At 44.8% G+C, this 23,109-nt stretch overlaps 1 protein-coding gene across 1 annotated transcript in view; it reads right to left on the bottom strand.

Annotated features, from left to right (window-relative positions):
- LOC110508229 (low-density lipoprotein receptor-related protein 8-like) overlaps positions 1-23,109 on the bottom strand; it is a 170,836-nt gene that overhangs the window by 103,717 nt on the left and 44,010 nt on the right. Inside the window, exon 3 of the mRNA XM_036966528.1 lies at positions 8,574-8,696. Coding sequence (XP_036822423.1) covers positions 8,574-8,696 — 123 coding nt within the window. The remainder of the gene's footprint in view (positions 1-8,573; positions 8,697-23,109) is intronic.

A 23,109-nucleotide genomic window follows, 5' to 3' on the forward strand; every position in this document is an offset into this window, starting at 1 on the left:
TGAAAAAAGAAGGAACAGAACGTCAGAAATCAGCTCAATGTAATTGAAGAATCCATAGACTCTAACCACTTCTGGGAAAATTGGAAAACACTAAACAAACAACAACATAAAGAATTATCTATCCAAAATGGAGATGTAGGATAAACCACTTCTCCAATCTTTTTGGCTCTATAACAAAGAATAAAGAGCAAAAACATATACAAGACCAAATACAAATCTTAGAATCAACTATTAAAGACGACCAGAACCCACTGGATTCTCCAATTACCTTGAATGAACTACAGGACAAAATAAAAACCCTTCAACCCAAAAAGGCCTGTGGTGTTGATGGTATCCTCAATGAAATGATCAAATACACACAACAAATTCCAATTGGCTATACTAAAACTCTTTAACATCATCCTTAGCTCTGGCATCTTCCCCAATATTTGGAACCAAGGACTGATCACACCAATCCACAAAAGTGGAGACAAATTTGACCCCAATAACTACCGTGGCATATGCGTCAACAGCAACCTTGGGAAAATCATTAACAGCAGACTCGTACATTTCCTCAATGAAAACAATGTACTGAGCAAACATCAAATTGGCTTTTTACCAAATTACCGTACTACAGACCATGTATTCACCCTGCACACCCTAATTGACAACCAAACAAACGAAAATAAAGGCAAAGTCTTCTCATGCTTTGTTGATTTCAAAAAAGCCTTCGACTCAATTTGGCATGAGGGTCTGCTATACAAATTGATGGAAAGTGGTGTTGGGGGTAAAACATACAACATTATAAAATCAAAGTGTGTGGTTAAAATTGGTAAAAAACACAAACTTCTTCACACAGGGCCGTGGGGTGAGACAGGGATGCAGCTTAAGCCCCACCCTCTTCAACATATATATCAACGAATTGGCACGGGCACTAGAAAAGTCTGCAGCACCAGGCCTCACCCTACTAGAATCTGAAGTCAAATGTCTACTGTTTGCTGATGATCTGGTGCTTCTATCACCAACCAAGGAAGGCCTACAGCAGCACCTAGATATTCTGCACAGATTCTGCCAGACCTGGGCCCTGACAGTAAATCTCAGTAAGACCAAAATAATGGTGTTCCAAAAATGGTCCAGTCACCAGGACAACAAATACAAATTCCATCTAGACACCATTACCCTAGAGCACACAAAAAACTATACATACCTTGGCCTAAACATCAGCACCACAGGTAACTTCCACAAAGCTGTGAACGATCTGAGAGACAAGGCAAGAAGGGCCTTCTATGCCATCAAAAGGACAATAAAATTCGACATACCAATTAGGATCTGGCTAAAAATACTTGAATCAGTCATAGAGCCCAATGCCCTTTATGGTTGTGAGGTCTGGGGTCCGCTCACCAACCAAGATTTCACAAAATGGGACAAACACCAAATTGAGACTCTGCATTCAGAATTCTGCAAAAATATCCTCTGTGTACAATGTAAAACACCAAATAATGCATGCAGAGCAGAATTAGGCCGATACCCGCTAATGATCAAAATCCAGAAAAGAGACATTAAATTATACAACCACCTAAAAGGAAGCGATTCCCAAACCTTCCATAACAAAGCCATCACCTACAGAGAGATGAACCTGGAGAAGAGTCCCCTAAGCAAGAGAGAGAGAGAGAGAGCGATAGACAGGGAGAGAGAGACAGAGAGCGAGAGACAGAGAGCGAGAGACAGAGACAGAGAGAGACAAACAGAGAGACAAGAAGAGCACAGCATGCTTCAAACCTCATCAAGCTTCAGTGTAATTGGAGCGTGGTGGAAGGTGTGTGCGCTGTATGTTAATTAGCATTAACAGATGTAAAACAGGGGATCCACTATCACAGACTGCAAACATACCGTAGGTCTCTGCCTGGCACCAACAGAAGAGAAATACAAACTTCAAACAAACACCGTCCCTGGGCTAAAATATGTTGTAAATTACAGCAAGAGGTGCCACTTTTTGGCATCTGGGCTTCTGCTCGAAGTGTGAAGTTGTCATGGCAACACTCTATAGTTGAAGGACTGAGCGTCACACAGGGCTAGCCTTATTTGCAGCGCTAATTTGCCGTTTTTTGTTGTTGTCGAGCCTTCTGACACTTCTTTCACGCTATATTTTTCAATTTGTAGCATATCAGAAGTTCAATGTTTCTTACTAAATGACATTCTGAATTAATTCTCATAGTTCTACTGAAAGTCCATCAAAATCGGTTCAGAGCGCTCGCAAAATAATGCGCTTCTGACACAACAGGTTGACGAGTTCAACAAGGAGATGAGAGAAACATGCTATTTTGACAAAGAGACGTTCACCGTGGCGTAATGAACAGGTTTCCTGTCTCTCAGGGTGCCTTTTCGTACAGTACACAGAAACACAGATGGCTCTCCTCCAGTCGCTCGCTTCCCCATCCATTTTAATGCGACTGTGACCATGGGAGCCGCTCTCTGAGGGCCAGCTGTGTATGATCTACTACCTTTTCAGGGAAAAAGCCACTCAGGACGTCCTAACGTGGACTAGGAGTTAGAAACAGTGGATTTGTTCCATTCTCAACCTTGAGAGGAATGACATGTATTTCTCCATTTTGAAAGAGGAGTGTAAATGACTGAAAATGGCTGGTTCATGCACAGCCGTCGAACCAAGACTAACAAGGTAACAGTAAACATGCCCCCCCCCCCACCACGAATGATGCAGCGCCCCCGCCTTGGGACAATTAGTGACAATTATTCAAACTTGTTCAAACTGATGTTGGGTGGATTAATGAGAGAAAGAACACGTCTTATTGATGGTCCAGCGTTTCAAAATGTTCACCTTGATATGAATGGGAGGAGCTTATGGATCCTCGTGGGAAACGTGTTTCTCATGAGGAGATGCATACATGTACAAAAAATGTCATGACCGTAGCTCAAACGAGACAGGAAATATTCTTGTTCAAAGTTTGGAATATCAGTCGATTACTATAGCGCCCCCTTTCGGCCAATCGGTGAAACGTTGTAAATCCCTGGCTTTGTAAATCCCTGGCTAGATGCATCATTCATCCAAGGTTGGTCAAAATCGGGGGCAAGAGTTGTCTGAGATATTATGTGTGACTAACGTAAGATCAAGACAGATCTCCTTCTCCATCATGGTGGGGGACAATCATTTGCTGTACAGTAGCCATGGAAACCAAGTATAATGGTTTAACCCTGCTAACAACAGAACAGGAATCCATAAGTGATTCATGTTCATTGAATGGAGAGTTGTAGTATTTGAACATGAGTTGTAGGCCCTCCTCTTGGACTACATCAGCATACAGACAAGATTGAATCAACTGTATTGGTTTATTATTCAGCTCTTTGTCAAGAGCAGAAATAATAAATGTAATGACTTTGATAAAGAACAGGCCCGCAGACTGAATTTTGGTGCCCAAATCTTTGGGCCTCAATCTCAAAGATTTTACCATGTAGGAATTCCATTTAAATATACTTTTTTTTTTATTGTGATATCGATCTCCGTTCACACAAAGACAAAATCTCTCCCTTATTCATATTTAATTGGATTTCCAATGCAAACACGTTATCCTTTGGAGGTCCCTGTCTCTTCCTCTAACTCGTCCTCACAAACTTTTTGAGGGTGACATTAATATTAGCGACTTGTCGGCTGTTCTGTGCTTCATACATTATTCATGCGATAACGGCCCACACACATCCCCTCAACTTGATAAAGCAGTACAAAATTAGGAAAATATTTTTCTAAGATTAAATGAGCTTTTTCCAATTCCCTTTCTGCTGTGGTAAATGCATGCAAATTCCTTTTAAATAGCAAGCTCAATGACAAACTTTGTAGGCCTGTGCGATCAACCAATCACAAGATTAAAACGTGAATGGGTACCAGATTGCATTGGTCTCAGTCCTGACTCGGACTCGAACCCCCCTTGGTCTCAGTCCTGACTCGGACTCGAACCCACTTGGTCTTGACATGTCTGGAATAGTTGTGGTCTCGGTCAGACCCCTTGACTTTTTCCACTTTGTTACGTTATAGACTTATTCTAAAATTCATGAAATCGTTTTTTTCTCTCATCAATCTACACACAATACCCCATAATGACTAAGCAAAAACAAGTTTGCAGAAATGTCACATTTACATAAGTATTCAGACCCTTTACTCAGTACTTTGTTGATCGGGTTCAAGTCCTGGCTCTGACTAGGCCACTCAAGGACATTCAGAGACTTGTCCAGAAGCTACTCCTGCGTTGTCATGGCTGTGTGCGAAGGGTCGTTGTCCTGTTGGAAGGTGAACCTTCGCCCCAGTCTGAGGTCCTGAGGCCTCTGGAGCAGGTTTTCATCAAGGATCTCTCTGTACTTTGCGCCGTTCATCGTTCCCTCAATCCTGACTAGTCTCCCAGTCTCTGCTGTTGAGAAACATCCCCATACCATGATGTTGCCACCACCATGCTTCACCGTAGGGATGGTGCCAGGTTTCCTCCAGATGTGGCGCTTGCATTCCAGCCAAAGAGTTCAATCTTGGTTTCATCAGACCAGAGAATCTTGTTTCTCATGGTCTGAGAGTCCTTTAGGGGCCTTTTGGCAAACTCCCAGCAGGCTGCCATGTGCCTTTTACTGAGGAGTGATTTTCGTCTGGACACTCTTTACTGTAAAGGCCTGATTGGTGGAATGCTGCAGAGATGGTTGTCCTTCTGGAAGGTTCTCCCATCTCCACAGAGGAACTCTGAAGCTCTGTCAGAGTGACCATCGGGTTCTTGGTCACCTCCTTGACCAAGGCCCTTCTCCCCTGATTGCTCAGTTTGGCCAGGTGGTCAGCTCTAGGAAGATTCTTGGTGTTTCCAAACTTCTTCCATTTAAGAATGATGGAGGCAACTGTGTTCTTGGGGACCTTCAATGCTGCAGAAATGTTTTGGTACCCTTCCCCAGATCTATGCCTCGACACAATCTTGTCTCAGAGCTCTACGCATAAGTCCTTCGACCTCATGGCTTGGTTTTTGCTCTGACATACACTGTCAACTGTGGGACCTTATATAGACAGGTGTGTGCCTTTCCAAATCATGTCCAATCAATTGAATGTACTACAGCTGTACTCCAATCAAATTGTAGAAACATCTCAAGGATGATCAATGGAAATAGGATGCACCTGAGCTCAACTTCGAGTCGCATAGCAAAGGGTCTGAATACGTATGTAAATAAGCTATGTTTAAAAAATAATAATTTACAAACATTTCTAAAAACCTGTTTTCAGTTTGTCATTATGAGGTATTGTGTGTAGAATGATGAGGACAATGTTTTATTTAATCCAATTCAGAATAAGGCTGTAACGTAACAAAATGTGGGAAAAGTCAAGGGGTCTGAATACTTTCTGAATGCACTGTAGCTCCAGTATTGGTTTTGACCCAGACTCGAATATCTCTGGTCTCTGTTGAATTGGGTCTCGTACAACAGCTGGTACAACAGAAACAAGTGCTGACTTTTAATGTCAATCAGATACATTTAGAATAACATCTTAATGCAATTCTTCCAAATGATCTGCTTGAAAAGACACTGAGCTTGTCTCCAGTCCACACCATGACTCACGTGAAATGGAATAATTCAGAACCCCTTTGATCTCCCCAAACCTGTGGCCCAGCTCAGTCCAGACAAGCCGTAAACGTCTCCCCTTGCCCTTCCCCTACTCCCGGATGAGCACGAGTAGATGGGGAGAGGAGGGAAATCGGTCTCAGTCAGTCTGGCTTTGCCTAAATGAAATCAGGCTACACCTCTAAGAGCTTGGCAGTGATCAGGCTACACCTCTAAGAGCTTGGCAGTGATCAGGCTACACCTAAGAGCTTGGCAGTGATCAGGCTACACCTAAGAGCTTGGCAGTGATCAGGCTACACCTCTAAGAGCTTGGCAGTGATCAGGCTACACCTCTAAGAGCTTGGCAGTGATCAGGCTACACCTCTAAGTGCTTGGCAGTGATCAGGCTACACCTCCTGCCTCTCTCCAACATCAGACACTGGTCTAGTGGGGAAGTGTGTAGGCGAGGCGAGGTGAGGGCCCTTGCTGGTGGCGTGAGTGAGAGGCGGCTGAACCGGTGCCCAAGTGGAGTAGCAGGGAAAATTACAAACACAGAGTCTCGGCTTCAAAAGCCAAATTAGATGCTGTCTGGCTGGCTGGCACATCGGAGCGGAGAGAAACGGAGCTACATAATATTCAGATAGGGTGTGAGTGTGAAGAATCGAGCTGTAATTATTCAGCCTTTTAGCCTTTCTAGTGCAGAGGTCTGATGATCTGAACAGTAGTTGGTTAGGATATTAATATGCTCTCTGGCCCTATTGATGCTAGGACTATGAATCAACTTTGGTACCAATATCTCTGGGAATGTTTTGGAGAGCATTAATTTGACGAGCTTCCAAGAAACAGACAAGTAGGAGCAGAGAGAGGAAGAGATAGAGCAGAGTGAGGTAGAGGGATAGAGCAGAGAGAGGTAGAGGGATAGAGCAGACAGAAAGAGCAGAGAGAGGTAGAGGGATAGAGCAGAGAGAAAGAGCAGAGAGAGGTAGAGGGATAGAGCAGAAAGGTAGAGGGATAGAGCAGAGAGAGGTAGAGGGATAGAGCAGAGAGAAAGAGCAGAGAGAGGTAGAGGGATAGAGCAGAGAGAAAGAGCAGAGAGAGGTAGAGGGATAGAGCAGAGAGAAAGAGCAGAGAGAGGTAGAGGGATAGAGCAGACAGAGGTAGAGGGATAGAGCAGAGAGAGGTAGAGGGATAGAGCATACAGAGGTAGAGGGATAGAGCAGAGAGAAGGAGAAGTCAGGGTAAACGCAGCGTCACTGAATAGGTACAGTTGAAGTCGGAAGTTTACATACACTTAGGTTGGAGTCATTAAAACTTGTTCTTCAACCACTCCACACATTTCTTGTTAACAAACTATAGTTTTGGCAAGTCGGTTAGGACATATACTTTGTGCATGACACAAGTAATTTTTACAACAATTGTTTACAGACAGATTATTTCACTTATATTTCACTGTATCACAATTCCAGTGGGTCAGAAGTTTACATACACTAAATTGACTGTGCCTTTAAACAGCTTGGAAAATTCCAGAAAATGATGTCATGGCTTTAGAATCTTCTGATAGGCTAATTGACATAATTTGAGTCAATTGGAGGTGTACCTGTGGATGTATGTCAAGGCTTACCTTCAAACTCAGTGCCTCTTGGCTTGACATCATGGGAAAATCAAAAGAAATCAGCCAAGTCCTCAGAAAAACATTTGTAGACCTCCACAAGTCTGGTTCATCCTTGGGAGCAATTTCCAAACACCTGAAGGTGCCACGTTCATCTGTACAAACAATAGTACGCAAGTATAAACACCATGGGACCACGCAGCCGTCATACCGCTCAGGAAGGAGTCGCGTTCTGTCTCCTAGAGATTAACGTACTTTGGTGCGAAAAGTGAAAATCAATCCCAGAAAAACAGCAAATGACCTTGTGAAGATGCTGGAGGAAACAGGTACAAAATGATCTATATCCACAGCAAAACGAGTCCTATATCGACATAACCCGAAAGTCCGCTCAGCAAGGAAGAAGCCACTGCTCCAAAACCCCCATAAAAAAGCCAGACTACGTTTTGCAACTGCACATGGGGACAAAGATCGTATTTTTTGGAGAATTGTCCTCTGGTCTGATGAAACAAAAATAGAACTGTTTGGCCATAATGACCATCGTTATGTTTGGAGGAAAAAGGGGGAGACTTGCAAGCCGAAGAACACCATCCCAACCGTGAAGCATGGGGGTGGCAGCATCATGTTGTGGGGGTGCTTTGCTGCAGGAGGGTCTGGTGCACTTCACAAAATACACGGCATCATGAGGCAGGACAATTATGTGAATATATATTGAAGCAACATCTCAAGACATCAGTCAGGAAGTTAAAGCTTGGTCACAAATGGGTCTTCCAAATGGACAATAACCCCAAGCATACTTCCAAAGTTGTGGCAAAATGGCTTAAGGACAACAAAGTCAAGGTATTGGAGTGGCCATCACAAAGCCCTGACATCAATCCTATAGACAATTTGTGGGCAGAACTGAAAAAGTGTGTGTGAGCAAGGAGGCCTACAAACCTGACTCAGTTATACCAGCTCTGTCAGGAGGAATGGGCCACAATTCACTCAACTTATTGTGGGAAGCTTGTGGAAGGCTACATGAAACGTTTGACCCAAGTTAAACAATTTAAAGGCAATTCTACCAAATACTAATTGAGTGTATGTAAACTTCTGACCCACTGGGAATGTAAATAATTTTTTCTGCTATGGTGATTCTAACTGACCTAAGACAGGGAGTTTTTATGAGGATTAAATGTCAGAAATGGTGAAAAACTGAGTTTAAATGTATTTGGCTACGGTGTATGTAAACTTCCCACTTCAACTGTACATAGATGGTCAGGTGACCATGTAAGGGTGGTTGGTTGAGTGAGTGAGCGACCATGGACGGCTGTGTGCTCGTGGAGTGGTTGACAGACTGGGGAAGCGTTGATGAGTGTTTGAGTTGGGTGAGTGTGGTTAGGTGACTATGAATGGGGAAACCACTGGAGCTCTGACTTACTGCAGGTGGCGTCTGCCTCATCCGAGCCGTCGGGACACTCTGGTTCCCCGTCACAGCGCCAGCGGCCTGGTACACACTGGCCGTTAGCACAGGCAAACTCTGCTGGGGCACACGTCTTCCTGGCTACTCAGAGAGAGATATGGATGGTGAGAAGGACGGAGAGAGAGAGAGAGATGGCGAGAAGGACGGAGAGAGAGAGAGAGATGGCGAGAAGAACGGAGAGAGAGAGAGATGGTGAGAAGGACGGAGAGAGAGAGAGAGAGAGAGAGATGGTGAGCAGAACGGAGAGAGAGATGGTGAGAAGGACGGAGAGAGAGAGAGAGATGGTGAGAAGGACGGAGAGAGAGAGAGAGAGATGGTGAGAAGGACGGAGAGAGAGAGAGAGAGATGGTGAGAAGGACGGAGAGAGAGAGAGAGAGATGGTGAGAAGGACGGAGAGAGAGAGAGAGAGATGGTGAGAAGGACGGAGAGAGAGAGAGAGAGATGGTGAGAAGGACGGAGAGAGAGAGAGATGGTGAGAAGGACGGAGAGAGAGAGAGATGGTGAGAAGGACGGAGAGAGAGAGAGAGATGGTGAGAAGGACAGAGAGAGAGAGATGGTGAGAAGGACGGAGAGAGAGAGATGGTGAGAAGGACGGAGAGAGAGATGGTGAGAAGGACGGAGAGAGAGAGAGATGGTGAGAAGGACGGAGAGAGAGAGAGAGATGGTGAGAAGGACAGAGAGAGAGAGATGGTGAGAAGGACAGAGAGAGAGAGATGGTGAGAAGGACGGAGAGAGAGAGAGAGATGGTGAGAAGGACGGAGAGAGAGAGATGGTGAGAAGGACGGAGAGAGAGAGATGGTGAGAAGGACGGAGAGATGGTGAGAAGGAGAGATAGAGATGGTGAGAAGGACGGAGAGAGAGAGAGAGAGAGAGATGGTGAGAAGGACGGAGAGAGAGAGAGAGAGATGGTGAGAAGGACAGAGAGAGAGAGATGTGAGAAGGACGGAGAGAGATGGTGAGAAGGAGAGATAGAGAGAGATGGTGAGAAGGACAGAGAGAAAGAGATGTGGAGATGGTGAGAAGAAGAGATAGAGATGGTGAAAAGGAGAGAGAACGAAAGAGAGGTAGAGAAAAAACAAGAGAACGGGAGAAAGAGATAAAAACAGGAGTTTCATCTACAATTCACCTCATTAATTAGTCACATGCTATGCAGTAATCAAAGCCGGGGCTGGTTAAATGACCATATAACCATGTGAGCGACAGTTATGAATAAAGACATTTTATTATGTGATACGAACTGAAGATGGGACAGCAGGACATTCGTAAGACTCAAATCAAAGCGTCAAATGTGCCGAATACAACCTCAGTGAAATGCTTACTTACAAGCCCTTAACCAACAACGGAGTTTGAAGAAAATAAGAGATAAGAGATAAGAATAACAAATAATTAAAGAGCAGCAGTAAATAACAATAGCGGGGCTATATACAGGGGTACCGGTACAGAGTCAATGTGCTGGGGCACCGGTATCGAGGTTATTGAGAAAATATGTACATGTAGGTAGAGTTATTAAAGTGACTATGCATAGATAATAACAGAGTAGCAGCAGAGTTCCAGAGGGTGGGGGGTTGGGGGGGGGGGGGGGGGCAATGCAAATAGTCTGGGTAGCTATTTGATTAGCTGTTGAGGAGTCTTATGGCTTGGGGCTAGAAGATGTTTAGGAACTTGAAGCTCTCAACCTGCTCCACTACAGCCCCATCGATGAGAAAGGGGCGTGCATCGGTCCTCCTTTTCCTGTCGTCCACAATAATCTCCTTTGTCTTGATCACGTTGAGGGAGAGGTTGTTGTCCTGGCACCACACGGTCAGGTCTCTGACCTCCTCCCTATAAGCGGTCTCATCGTTGTCGGTGATCAGGCCTACCACTGTTGTGTCGTCAGCAAACTTAATGATGATGTTGGAGTCGTGCCTGGCCGTGCAGTCATGAGTGAACAGGGAGTATAGGAGGGGGCTGAGTACGCACCCCTGAGGGGCCCCTGTGTTGAGGATCTGCACGGCGGATGTGTTCCTTTTGTCCTTTTGTCAAGGTGGGAAGGTGGGAAAGGTCAAGGTGGGAAAGGGCAGTGTGGAGTGCAATAGAGATTGCATAATCTGTGGCTCTGTTGGTGTGGTACTGCAAATTGGAGTGGGTCTAAGGTTTCTGGGATAATGGTGTTGATGTGAACTATGACCAGCCTTTCAAAGCATTTCATGGCTACAGACGTGAGTGCTACGGATCTGTAGTCATTTAGGCAGGTTACCTTAGTGTTCTTGGGCACAGGGACTATGATGGTCTGCTTGAAACATGTTGGTATTACAGACTCAGACAGGGAGAGGATAAAAATGTCAGTGAAGACACTTGCCAGTTGGTCAGCACATGCTGGGAGTACACGTCCTGGTAATCCGTCTGGTCCTGCGGCCTTGTGAATGTTGACCTGTTTAAAGGTCGTACTCACATCGGCAGCAGAGAGCGTGATCACACAGTCTTCCGGAACAGCTGATGCTCTCATGCATGTTTTAGTGTTACTTGCCTTGAAGCGAGCATTGAAGTTATTTAGCTCTTCTGGTAGGCTGGTGTCACTGGGCAGCTCTCGGCTATGCTTCCCTTTGTAGTCTGTAATAGTTTGCAAGCCCTGCCACATTCGATCTTAATCCTGTATTTACGCTTTGCCTGTTTGATGGTTCGTCGGAGGGCATAGCGGGGTTTCTTATACGTTTCTGTGCCCCGCTCCTTAAAAGCGGCAGCTCTAGGCTTTAGCTCAGTGCGAATGTTAAATAATGTATTATGTCATTTTGGAGTAACTTTTATTGTAAATAAGAATATATTTCTAAACACTTCTACATTAATGTGAATGCTACCATGATTACGGATAATCCTGAATGAATCATGAATAATGATGAGTGAGAAAGCTAGAGGCATAAATATCATACCCCCCTAAAAATGTTATTGTAATGATGAGAGGTTAGCATGTCTTGGGAAAGGAAACGGGGATACCTAGTCAGTTGTACAACTGAAATGTGTCTTCCGCATTTAACCCAACCCCTCTGAATCAGGTAGCTGCGGGGTGCTGCCTTAATCGACATCCACGTCTTTGGCACCCGAGGAAAGGTGGGTTAATTGAATTGCTCAGGGACAGAACAACAGATTTTGACCTTGTCAGCACTGGGGTATGATATTTGTGCGTCTGTAACCTTCTCACTCATCATTATTTACGATTAATTCGGGACTATCCTGAGGACGGCTCATAATAATAATGAATGGAATGAACACAGTGTTATGAAATACATGGAAACCAGGTGTTTGATTTTGAGACCATTCCGTTAATTCCATTCCGGCAATTACTGTGAGCCTGTCCTCCCCATTTAAAGTGCCACCAGCCACCACTGGTTTAATAAGTATTTCAAAGGATTTCAAGTAGTATTTGAATCCAGGTCTGGAGCTGACCCAGCTTTCCCCGTGGAACACACATTAAAAACACAAACACAGCCAACACAGAGGCAGAGCCATTCCAGTTCCCTGGGTCATTACCCCAACACAGAGGACAGAGCCATTCCAGTTCCCTGGGTCATTACCCCAACACAGAGGACAGAGCCATTCCAGTTCCCTGGGTCATTACCCCAACACAGAGGACCGAGCCATTCCATTTCCCTGGACCATTACCCCAACACAGAGGACAGAGCCATTCCATTTCCCTGGACCATTACCCAAACACAGAGGACAGAGCCATTCCAGTTCCCTGGACCATTACCCAAACACAGAGGACAGAGCCATTCCAGTTCCCTGGACCATTACCCAAACACAGAGGACAGAGCCATTCCAGTTCCCTGGACCCTTACCCCAACACAGAGCCTTTCCGTTTCCTTGGGCCATTACCCCAACACAGAGCCTTTCCGTTTCCCTGGACCATTACCCCAACACAGAGCCTTTCCGTTTCCCTGGGCCATTACCCCAACACAGAGCCTTTCCGTTTCCCTGGACCATTACCCCAACACAGAGCCTTTCCGTTTCCCTGGACCATTACCCCAACACAGAGCCTTTCCGTTTCCCTGGACCATTACCCCAACACAGAGCCTTTCCGTTTCCCTGGGCCATTACCCCAACACAGAGCCTTTCCGTTTCCCTGGGTCATTACCCCAACACAGAGCCTTTCCGTTTCCCTGGGTCATTACCCCAACACAGAGGACAGAGCCATTCCAGTTCCCTGGACCATTACCCCAACACAGAGCCTTTCCGTTTCCCTGGACCATTACCCCAACACAGAGCCTTTCCGTTTCCCTGGGTCATTACCCCAACACAGAGCCTTTCCGTTTCCCTGGGCCATTACCCCAACACAGAGCCTTTCCGTTTCCCTGGACCATTACCCCAACACAGCCTTTCCGTTTCCCTGGACCATTACCCCAACACAGAGCCTTTCCGTTTCCCTGGGTCATTACCCCAACAACCATGGGACTGGCAGTGCAGTTAGTCTAATACAATCAACCACTCAGAGGCTTTCAGTTTGGCTTTCTGGTTACGGAAAGCGGATGGTGAAGCGGATGGTGAGGTTGTTGTTTTCTCTCTCCAAAGTGGTAAAGTTGGAGCTGAGAGGACCTGGTGTGTACAGAGACAGGTGACTCTTGCTCTCTCGCTCTCCGTCTCTGTCTGATAGTACAGCCCAACACAGGTGCTTAAGATGTTCAAAATGGCAGAGACACAACAATACGAACAAGGCGTTCAGGTGGGCCTTCTCGCTTCAGCACACAATACAAACAAGACCCTGTTATCTTCATATCCAAGTAAAACAGAGAGGGGTGGATGTAAAAGGTGGATGGCCGGCTGTATTTATTTATGGCTGGTGGTAAATGGAGGGATTGGGTAACCTTGCCTGAGACCTGAATACGGGTCGTCTCCCCGGAGAAAATGCGTAGGTTTTTAGCTCAACAGGGTAACACAATCGAGTGTTACACAGGAAACCTGAGTTTGAACCCAAGTCTCTCACACAGTGTTAGAATAACAAAGAAGTAGAACATCTACTGAAACACTGACAGACCTCTGGCAGTTGTACATGTTCACATGGAGAGGGTAGTTGGTAACCATTTTACCATCGGAACAGCACGGTCAGGAGGAGACGCATCATTTCCAAACGTTCCAAGCGGTCGTCACATTGTTTTTAAGACAGGGATGTAACCAAAACTGTGTTCATCAGGTATGTTGTAACTCATTTTCAAACATGCCTTACAAGCACAAACCACTTAACAACAAAAATGACAATTGTGACAATAACAGTGTTTATTTGCATGACAATGAATCGTTACCCAAAATTCCATAATCGTCACAGCCCTAGTGTTAGGACCAAAAATAACTCTCTCTCTCTCTCTCTGTTAGTTGCAAGGCCTTTGCCCAGAAGTGTCACCGCCAGGGCCATAAATATTGTCATTATTATTCTTGTTCAGTATAGAAAATGTGGGTTTTCCTGAACAATCTCTTTAACTGCCATTAAGAACATGTTGGTTTTCCAGAACATTCCATTATATTCTCATTAGGAGCCACACAGTATTTGGTTGGGTTGAGGACAGATGATCGCGTGTGACTGACTTTAACTAACACCTCCGTAAAAGCCTTGTCAACTCATTAGTGTTCACAGCCGACACCGCTAGAGTATTCTCAAAAGATACACAAAAACACTTAGGGATGATTCATATTAGAAAGTGAAGGGGAGAGGGGAGAGAGAGAGAAGATGGAGAAAGAACAGCAAGGAGAGATGGGTAGAGAGAAAGGGGTAGAGAGAGAGAGAGAGAGGGAGAGAGAGAGAGAAAAGACGGAGAAAGAACAGCGAGAAGAGATGGTTAGAGAGAAAGGGGTAGAGAGAGAGAGAGAGAGAGAAAAGACAGAGAAAGAACAGCGAGAAGAGATGGTTAGAGAGAAAGGGGTAGAGAGAGAGAGAGAGAGAGAGAGAGAAGACAACTTAACTTATATATTGCCCCTTCAAGGACAATAATGGCTTGTTGAGTCTCGGTTCAATGAGGGTCTTCCCCCAGTCAAATTCTGTGAGGATCTTCCCCCAGTCAAGTTCTGTGGAAGTCTTCCCCCAGTCAAATTCTGTGGAAGTCTTCCCCCAGTCAAATTCTGTGGAAGTCTTCCCCCAGTCAAATTCTGTGGGGGTCTTCCCCCAGTCAAATTCTGTGGAGGTCTTCCCCCAGTCAAATTCTGTGGAGGTCTTCCCCCAGTCAAGTTCTGTGGAAGTCTTCCCCCAGTCAAGTTCTGTGGGGGTCTTCCCCCAGTCAAGTTCTGTGGAGGTCTTCCCCCAGTCAAGTTCTGTGGGGGTCTTCCCCCAGTCAAATTCTGTGGAGGTCTTCCCCCAGTCAAGTTCTGTGGAGGTCTTCCCCCAGTCAAGTTCTGTGGAGGTCTTCCCCCAGTCAAATTCTGTGGAGGTCTTCCCCCAGTCAAGTTCTGTGGGGGTCTTCCCCCAGTCAAGTTCTGTGGGGGTCTTCCCCCAGTCAAGTTCTACTGGGGTCTTTCCCAGTTAAATTCTATGGGGACCATGGTGGTTCACTCTGAGATAGTTACCAACGGCAGCTGGTGCCATCTGTTTGGGAGGGAGGGAGGGAGGGATGTGTAGAGAGAGGGAGGGATGTGTAGAGAGAGGGAGGGATGGGTAGAGAGAGGGAGGGATGGGTAGAGAGAGAAAGAGAGAGAGAGAGATTTAGACAGACAAAACAGAGATATAGACACAGAGATAGAGACAGACAGTTACTCTACTATTCAACACAGAGCTGGGGAAGGTTTAGACAGTTACTCTACTATTCAACACAGAGCTGGGGAAGGTTTAGACAGTTACTCTACTATTCAACACAGAGCTGGGGAAGGACAATATGACCCGAGGAAGATGGAAACGTTGTGTTTATTAATAAAGGTGCGTGGTGGTTATGAGTGTGGGGGCTCAATCTCTTTTAGATGACCTTTCTCTGCCCTGCACCCCACCAAATGATGTGTGTTTGATCACCCTGGACCGAAGGAGGGAGGGAGAGAGGGAGAGAGGGAGAGAGGGAGAGAGGGAGAGAGGGAGAGAGAGAGAGAGAGCTCTTTCATAGCGACCTTTCTCTGCCCTGCACCCCACCAAATGATGTGCGTTTCATCCCTCCGGACCGAAGGACAGTATGACATCATCAGCCTAGTGTTTTATGCAAATTATAAAACCGTGACGTTGGGAAAAAAATTAAGTGATCATCTAAACTCTAGATGTTGAGGATTACAATGACCTCCCTTTAACTTAGCCACCAAGATATTCTATACACACATTCCACCATTATCCAAACCTTCACAGGCTGTCTAAGGTTCCAATACACTTCAGTTGACAAGAGAACTGAAATTGAACAGTGACGAACACGTGTCGTGAGACAAACCCATCCAAGAGTAGACGAAAGAGCAACGAGCCACGTCAGTTAGCGAGGGATAAAATAATCACAAATGGGAAATGACAGCTCCAAAATGAGCATCCCGTCAGAGCCCACCCACCCATGTTAATTAAGACTCCTGGAGGAGGGGCACACAATACTTGAGAAGCTCCAGGTGGATAACACTCTCTATTGTGTCTGGGGGAAGGTTGTCAACATCGTTCGACTGTGTTGAACCTATATCACTCCATCCTTCTGTAAAGGAGTGTGTGGTACTATGTGGCAGTGTGTGGTAGTGTGTTGTAGTAGTGTGTGGTAGTGTGTATAGTAGTGTGTGTGATAGTGTGGTGTAGTAGTGTGTAATAGTAGTGTGTGGTAGTGTGTGGTACTGCGTGTAGTAGTGTGTGGCAGTGTGTGGTAGTAGTGTGTGGTAGTAGTGTTTGGTAGTGTGATGTAGTGGTGCGTGTGGTAGTAGTGTGTGGTAGTAGTGTGTGGCAGTGTGTGGTAGTAGTGTGTGGTAGTAGTGTTCGGTAGTGTGTGTAGTAGTGTGTGGCAGTGTGCGGTAGTAGTGTTTGGTAGTGTGTGTGGTACTGTGTGTAGTAGTGTGTGGCAGTGTGTGGTAGTAGTGTTTGGTAGGGTGGTGTAGTAGTGTGTGTGGTAGTAGTGTTTGGTAGTATTGTTTGGTAGTGTGGTGTAGTAGTGTGTGGTGTAGTAGTGTGTGGTAGTAGTGTGTGGTGTAGTAGTGTGGTGTAGTAGTGTGTGGTGTAGTAGTGTGTGGTAGTAGTGTAGTGTCTAGTGGTGTCTAGTAGTATCTAGTAGTGTGTTGTAGTGTCTAGTAGTGTCTAGTGGTGTCTAGTAGCGTGTTGTAGTGTCTAGTAGTGTGTTGTAGTGTCTAGTGGTGTTGTAGTATCTAGTAGCGGTTGTAGTGTCTAGTAGTGTCTAGTGGTGTCTAGTAGTGTCTAGCAGTGTCTAGTAGTGTGGTGTAGTGTCTAGTAGTGTCTAGTAGCGTGTTGTAGTGTCTAGTAGTGTCTAGGAATGCATTGTAGTGTCTAGTAGTGTGTTGTAGTATCTAGTAGCGTGTTGTAGTGTCTAGTAGTGTCTAGTAGTGTCTAGTAGTATGTTGTAGTATCTAGTAGCGTGTTGTAGTGTCTAGTAGTGTCTAGTAGTGTGTTGAAGTATCTAGTAGCGTGTTGTAGTGTCTAGTAGTGTCTAGTAGTGTGTTGTAGTATCTAGTAGTGTCTAGTGGTGTCTAGTAGTGTCTAGTAGCATGTTGTAGTGTCTAGTAGTGTGTTGTAGTGTCTAGTGGTGTCTAGTAGTGTCTAGTAGTGTCTAGTGGTGTTGTAGTATCTAGTAGCGGTTGTAGTGTCTAGTGGTGTCTAGTAGTGTCTAGTAGTGTGTTGTAGTGTCTAGTAGTGTCTAGTAGTGTCTAGTAGCGTGTTGTAGTGTCTAGTAGTGTCTAGTAGCGTGTTGTAGTGTCTAGGAATGTATTGTAGTGTCTAGGAGAGTGTTGTAGTATCTAGTAGTGTGTATTAGTGTCTAGTAGTGTATGTGTAGTGTCTAATAGTGTGGTGTAGTGTCTAGTAGTGTGTTGTAGTGTGTTGTAGTGTCTAGTAGTGTGGTGTAGTGTCTAGTAGTGTCTAGTAGTGTGTTGTAGTGTCTAGTAGTGTGTTGTAGTGTCTAGTAGTGTCTAGGATTGTGGTGTAGTGTGTTGTAGTGTCTAGTAGTGTCTAGTAGTGTCTAGTAGTGTCTAGTAGTGTGTTGTAGTGTCTAGTAGTGTCTAGTATTGTGGTGTAGTGTGATGTAGTGTCTAGTAGTGTCTAGTAGTGTGTTGTAGTGTCTAGTAGTGTCTAGTAGTGTGGTGTAGTGTCTAGTAGTGTCTAGTAGTGTGTTGTAGTGTCTAGTATTGTGGTGTAGTGTCTAGTAGTGTCTAGTATTGTGGTGTAGTGTCTAGTAGTGTCTAGTAGTGTGTTGTAGTGTCTAGTAGTGTCTAGTAGTGTGGTGTAGTGTCTAGTAGTGTGTTGTAGTGTCTAGTAGTGTCTAGTAGTGTGTTGTAGTGTCTAGTATTGTGGTGTTGTGTCTAGTAGTGTCTAGTATTGTGGTGTAGTGTGTTGTAGTGTCTAGTAGTATCTAGTAGCGTGTTGTAGTGTCTAGTAATGTCTAGTAGTGTCTAGCAGTGTGTTGTCGTGTCTAGCAGTGTGTTGTCGTGTCTAGCAGTGTGTTGTAGTGTCTAGTAGTGTGTTGTAGTGTCTAGTAGTGTGTTGTAGTGTCTAGTAGTGTCTAGTATTGTGGTGTAGTGTGTTGTAGTGTCTAGTAGTGTCTAGCAGTGTTGTAGTGTCTAGTAGTGTCTAGTAGTGTGTTGTAGTGTCTAGTATTGGGGTGTAGTGTCTAGTAGTGTCTAGTATTGTTCTGTAGTGTGTTGTAGTGTCTAGTAGTGTCTAGTAGTGTGTTGTAGTGTCTAGTAGTGTCTAGCAGTGTGGTGTAGTGTCTAGCAGTGTGGTGTAGTGTCTAGTAGTGTGTTGTAGTGTCTAGTAGTGTCTAGTAGTGTGTTGTAGTGTCTAGTAGTGTCTAGTAGTGTGATGTAGTGTCTAGTGGTGTCTAGTAGTGTGATGTAGTGTCTAGTGGTGTCTAGTAGTGTTTAGTTGTGTCTAGTAGTGTGTTCAAATCAAATGTATTTATATAGCCCTTCTTACATCAGCTGATGTAGTGTCTAGTAGTGTGTTGTCGTGTCTAGCAGTGTGTTGTAGTGTCTAGTAGTGTCTAGTATTGTGGTGTAGTGTGTTGTAGTGTCTAGTAGTGTCTAGTATTGTGGTGTAGTGTGTTGTAGTGTCTAGTAGTGTCTAGCAGTGTGTTGTAGTGTCTAGTAGTGTCTAGTAGTGTGTTGTAGTGTCTAGTAGTGTGTTGTAGTGTCTAGTAGTGTCTAGTAGTGTGTTGTAGTGTCTAGTAGTGTCTAGTAGTGTGTTGTAGTGTCTAGTAGTGTGTTGTAGTGTCTAGTAGTGTCTAGTATTGTGGTGTAGTGTGTTGTAGTGTCTAGTAGTGTCTAGCAGTGTGTTGTAGTGTCTAGTAGTGTCTAATAGTGTGGTGTAGTGTCTAGTAGTGTGTTGTAGTGTCTAGTAGTGTCTAGTAGTGTCTAGCAGTGTGTTGTAGTGTCTAGTAGTGTCTAGCAGTGTGGTGTAGTGTCTAGTAGTGTGTTGTAGTGTCTAGTAGTGTCTAGTAGTGTGTTGTAGTGTCTAGTAGTGTCTAGTAGTGTGATGTAGTGTCTAGTGGTGTCTAGTAGTGTTTAGTTGTGTCTAGTAGTGTGTTCAAATCAAATGTATTTATATAGCCCTTCTTACATCAGCTGATTTATCAAAGTGCTGTACAGAAACCCAGACTAAAATCCCAAACAGCAAGCAATGCAGGTGTAGAAGCACGGTGGCTAGGAAAAACTCTCTAGAAAGGCCAAAACCTAGGAAGAAACCTAGAGAGGAACCAGGCTATGAGGGGTGGCCAGTCCTCTTCTGGCTGTGCCGGGTGGAGATTATAACAGAACATGGCCAAGATGTTCAAACCTTCATAAATGACCAGCATGGTCAAATAATAATAATCACAGTAGTTGTCGAGGGCGCAACAAGTCAGCACCTCAGGAGTAAATGTCAGTTGGCTTTTCATAGCCGATCATTGTTAGTATCTCTACCGCTCCTCTGCTGTCTCTAGAGAGTTGAAAACAGCAGGTCTGGGACAGGAAGCAAGTCCGGTGAACAGGTCAGGGTTCCATAGCCATGTTGTGTCTAGCAGTGTGTGGTAGTATGTAGTAGTGTCTAGTAGTGTGTAGTAGTGTCTAGTAGTGTGTTGTAGTGTCTAGTAGTGTGTGTTGTAGTGTCTAATAGTGTGTGTTGTATTGTGCGTTGTAGTGTCTAGTAGTGTGTAATAGTGTCTAGTAGTGTGTGGTAGTGTGTAGTAGTGTCTAGTAGTGTGTAGTAGTGTCTAGTAGTGTGTTGTAGTGTCTAGTAGTGTGTGTTGTAGTGTCTAATAGTGTGTGTTGTATTGTGCGTTGTAGTGTCTAGTAGTGTGTAATAGTGTCTAGTAGTGTGTGGTAGTGTGTAGTAGTGTCTAGTAGTGTGTAGTAGTGTCTAGTAGTGTGTTGTAGTGTCTAGTAGTGTGTTGTAGTGTCTAGTAGTGTGTTGTAGTGTCTAGTAGTGTGTTGTAGTGTCTAGTAGTGTGTGTTGTAGTGTCTAATAGTGTGTGTTGTATTGTGCGTTGTAGTGTCTAGTAGCGTGTGGTAGTAGCAGTGTGTGTGTGTGGTAGTGTGTAGCAGTGTGTGTGTGGTAGTGCATTTGGTAGTGTGTTAGTGTGTGTGTGGTAGTGCATTTGGTTGTGTGTGTGGTAGTGTGTGTGTGGTAGTGTGTGTGTGGTAGTGTGTGTGTCAGGGCCGGCCTGCCCAGTAGGCAGGATTAGGCAGCTGGGGCGGTAGATTGACAAGTCTGAATTTTCTCAGCTACATTGACCAAGACACACATCCAACAACACAGAACACAAAAACAATGACATTTTCTCTCACCTTGTGGCATATGGGCTTTTTAGGTTATCGCTGCAGCGACCCACCAACATTCTGTCAAGTGCAGACGGTTGCATCATCACAGAGAACACCACGCACGCACGCACGCACACGCACACGCCAAACCGAGCCAAGGATTTAAAAGAAAACGTTGTTGCCTTGAAGAATATGAATGACAACGTCTGTAACTGACAGTTAGACTTACAGGTTATGTCGTTGTCTTTCGTTTGAATTGTTTACGTGTCCGCTGTGCGGGGGAAATGATAATACAAGCGGAACTACGTAGCTAATACTGTTGTAACGGGGATCCTTATTGTAGCAACACACTTTTGGAGGGAAGGCAATCCTGCGCTGCGTTAGCTAAGTTTTCATGTCATCGGGTGTAGTTCATAAAGGTTGAAGAGTGTATGTTAGGATGAAGTGTGAATTCACGCCAGGAATAATACGTGTGAAGTTTGATTTTCTCCCTTCTGTAATAAGCAGTCAATGAGGTATTTTTTCCTTTATTCATGTGTTTAATCTGAACCCGTTATAACGCCGGATAAACTGTTATGTATGTAAGCACTTCAGAGTTATACCAAGCTAATAAGTCACTCGTAAGTTAAGGTTGTAAGAGTGTGCTTAACTGTATTTTTCATTTATTTTATAGTTCTCACGGAAGGTGATAATTCTGACTAAAACTACAGAATAAAGCCGCCAGTTAAAATCAAGGAACGGTTGTGATCGTGATTACTGAAGGGAGCTACAACGTCTTCCATTGGAGAACACGGGGAACCTAACAGGTAATGCAGTGAGAAGCACATTCTCTTAGTCATCAGAAGACAAATGGCCTCATTAGCCCAGAGTGAAGTGGGTAACTGTTGTCCAGGCAGGAAACATAACATCTCCTGTTGGGTTACATAGGGACTGGAAATGACTTGATGGCTACAGTGGTACTGGTACAGTTGAATGAATAACTTGCACATTAGGAATGTATTTTTTAGTGCATACCGTACTAAAACATTGCCAAACGTTTTGTAACTATAAAACCAAAACTAGTGTTTATTATTGGACAAGTTCCCGGCAGTCCCTTCCTGTTCCGGTAGTCCCTTCCTGTTCCGGCAGTCCCTTCCTGTTCCGGCAGTCCCTTCCTGTTCCGGCAGTCCCTTCCTGTTCCGGCAGTCCCTTCCTGTTCCGGCAGTCCCTTCCTGTTCCGGCAGTCCCTTCCTGTTCCGACAGTCCCTTCCTGTTCCGGCAGTCCCTTCCTGTTCCGGCAGTCCCTTCCTGTTACGGCAGTCCCTTCCTGTTCCGGCAGTCCCTTCCTGTTCCGGTCCGTTTTATGTTTGGTGTCTTGTGAATAAAAGCCTTATCAAGACGAGAGTGTAATTTCCGTGGCCTCGTACATGAAACACAGACATCTTGCGGACATTGTTGTTGGATATTAAGGCGACGCTCCTCCAATCCTTGAAATATTTTCGGTTTGAATCAATTGTTGTAAAGTAGTTGGCGGAAATGGATTGATTGTTTACTTTATGGGGCACGTTGTGACAACCTCTGATTTGAAGGCCTTTATAAAAGGCTTTATAAATACATTTGATTGATTTGACTGAATGACCCAATAGGTGATTCCAATTGAACAGCAATGGAACGCAGTACAGTCATTATTCAGATAATTGAACAGAGGTTCCATGTTGATCTGTCCTTATTGTACTGGTTTAGGGAAGAAAATGGCCCAAGTAGACCTGCAGACAGACAGACAGAGACAGGGACAGGCAGACAGAAAGGAGACAGACAGACAGACAGACAGACAGACAGACAGACAGACAGACAGACAGACAGACAGACAGACAGACAGACAGACAGACAAACAGAGGCTGAGACAGAGGCCCGAGACAAACACAGAGACAGACTGGTGGTTGATGATTTATTGATCAGAACACCGGCATGAAGAGACACAGTGATTTTGATATTTTCTGCTACTGCTGTTCCTTTTAACATTTGTTCGCTGGAGTTCCGGACACCATGACATCACTAAGAAGAAAAAACAGAACCAGACGGAATGAAACGGGAAGGGACCCACCTTCATTTGTCTAATAGAAACAATTGCTTTCATTGCAAAATGTTTTGCTACGGTCTTCGTCTAATGAATACACCCCATTCTACACCAAGATTGAATAGGATGCTCACAATGATAACACAACACAGGCCTACCCAGGAAGTCACTATCCGTCATAACAAATCACAACACAGGCCTACTCAGGAAGTCACTATCCGTCATAACAAATCACAACACAGGCCTACTCAGGAAGTCACTATCCGTCATAACAAATCACAACACAGGCCTACTCAGGAAGTCACTATCCGTCATAACAAATCACAACACAGGCCTACTCAGGAAGTCACTATCCGTCATAACAAATCACAACACAGGCCTACTCAGGAAGTCACTATCCGTCATAACAAATCACAACACAGGCCTACTCAGGAAGTCACTATCCGTCATAACAAATCACAACACAGGCCTACTCAGGAAGTCACTATCCGTCAAAACAAATCACAACATAGACCTACTCAGGAAGTCACTATCCATCATAACAAATCACAACACAGGCCTACTCAGGAAGTCACTATC

This window comes from Oncorhynchus mykiss, chromosome 28 (genome assembly GCF_013265735.2).
Source record: "Oncorhynchus mykiss isolate Arlee chromosome 28, USDA_OmykA_1.1, whole genome shotgun sequence".
NCBI lineage: Eukaryota > Metazoa > Chordata > Actinopteri > Salmoniformes > Salmonidae > Oncorhynchus > Oncorhynchus mykiss.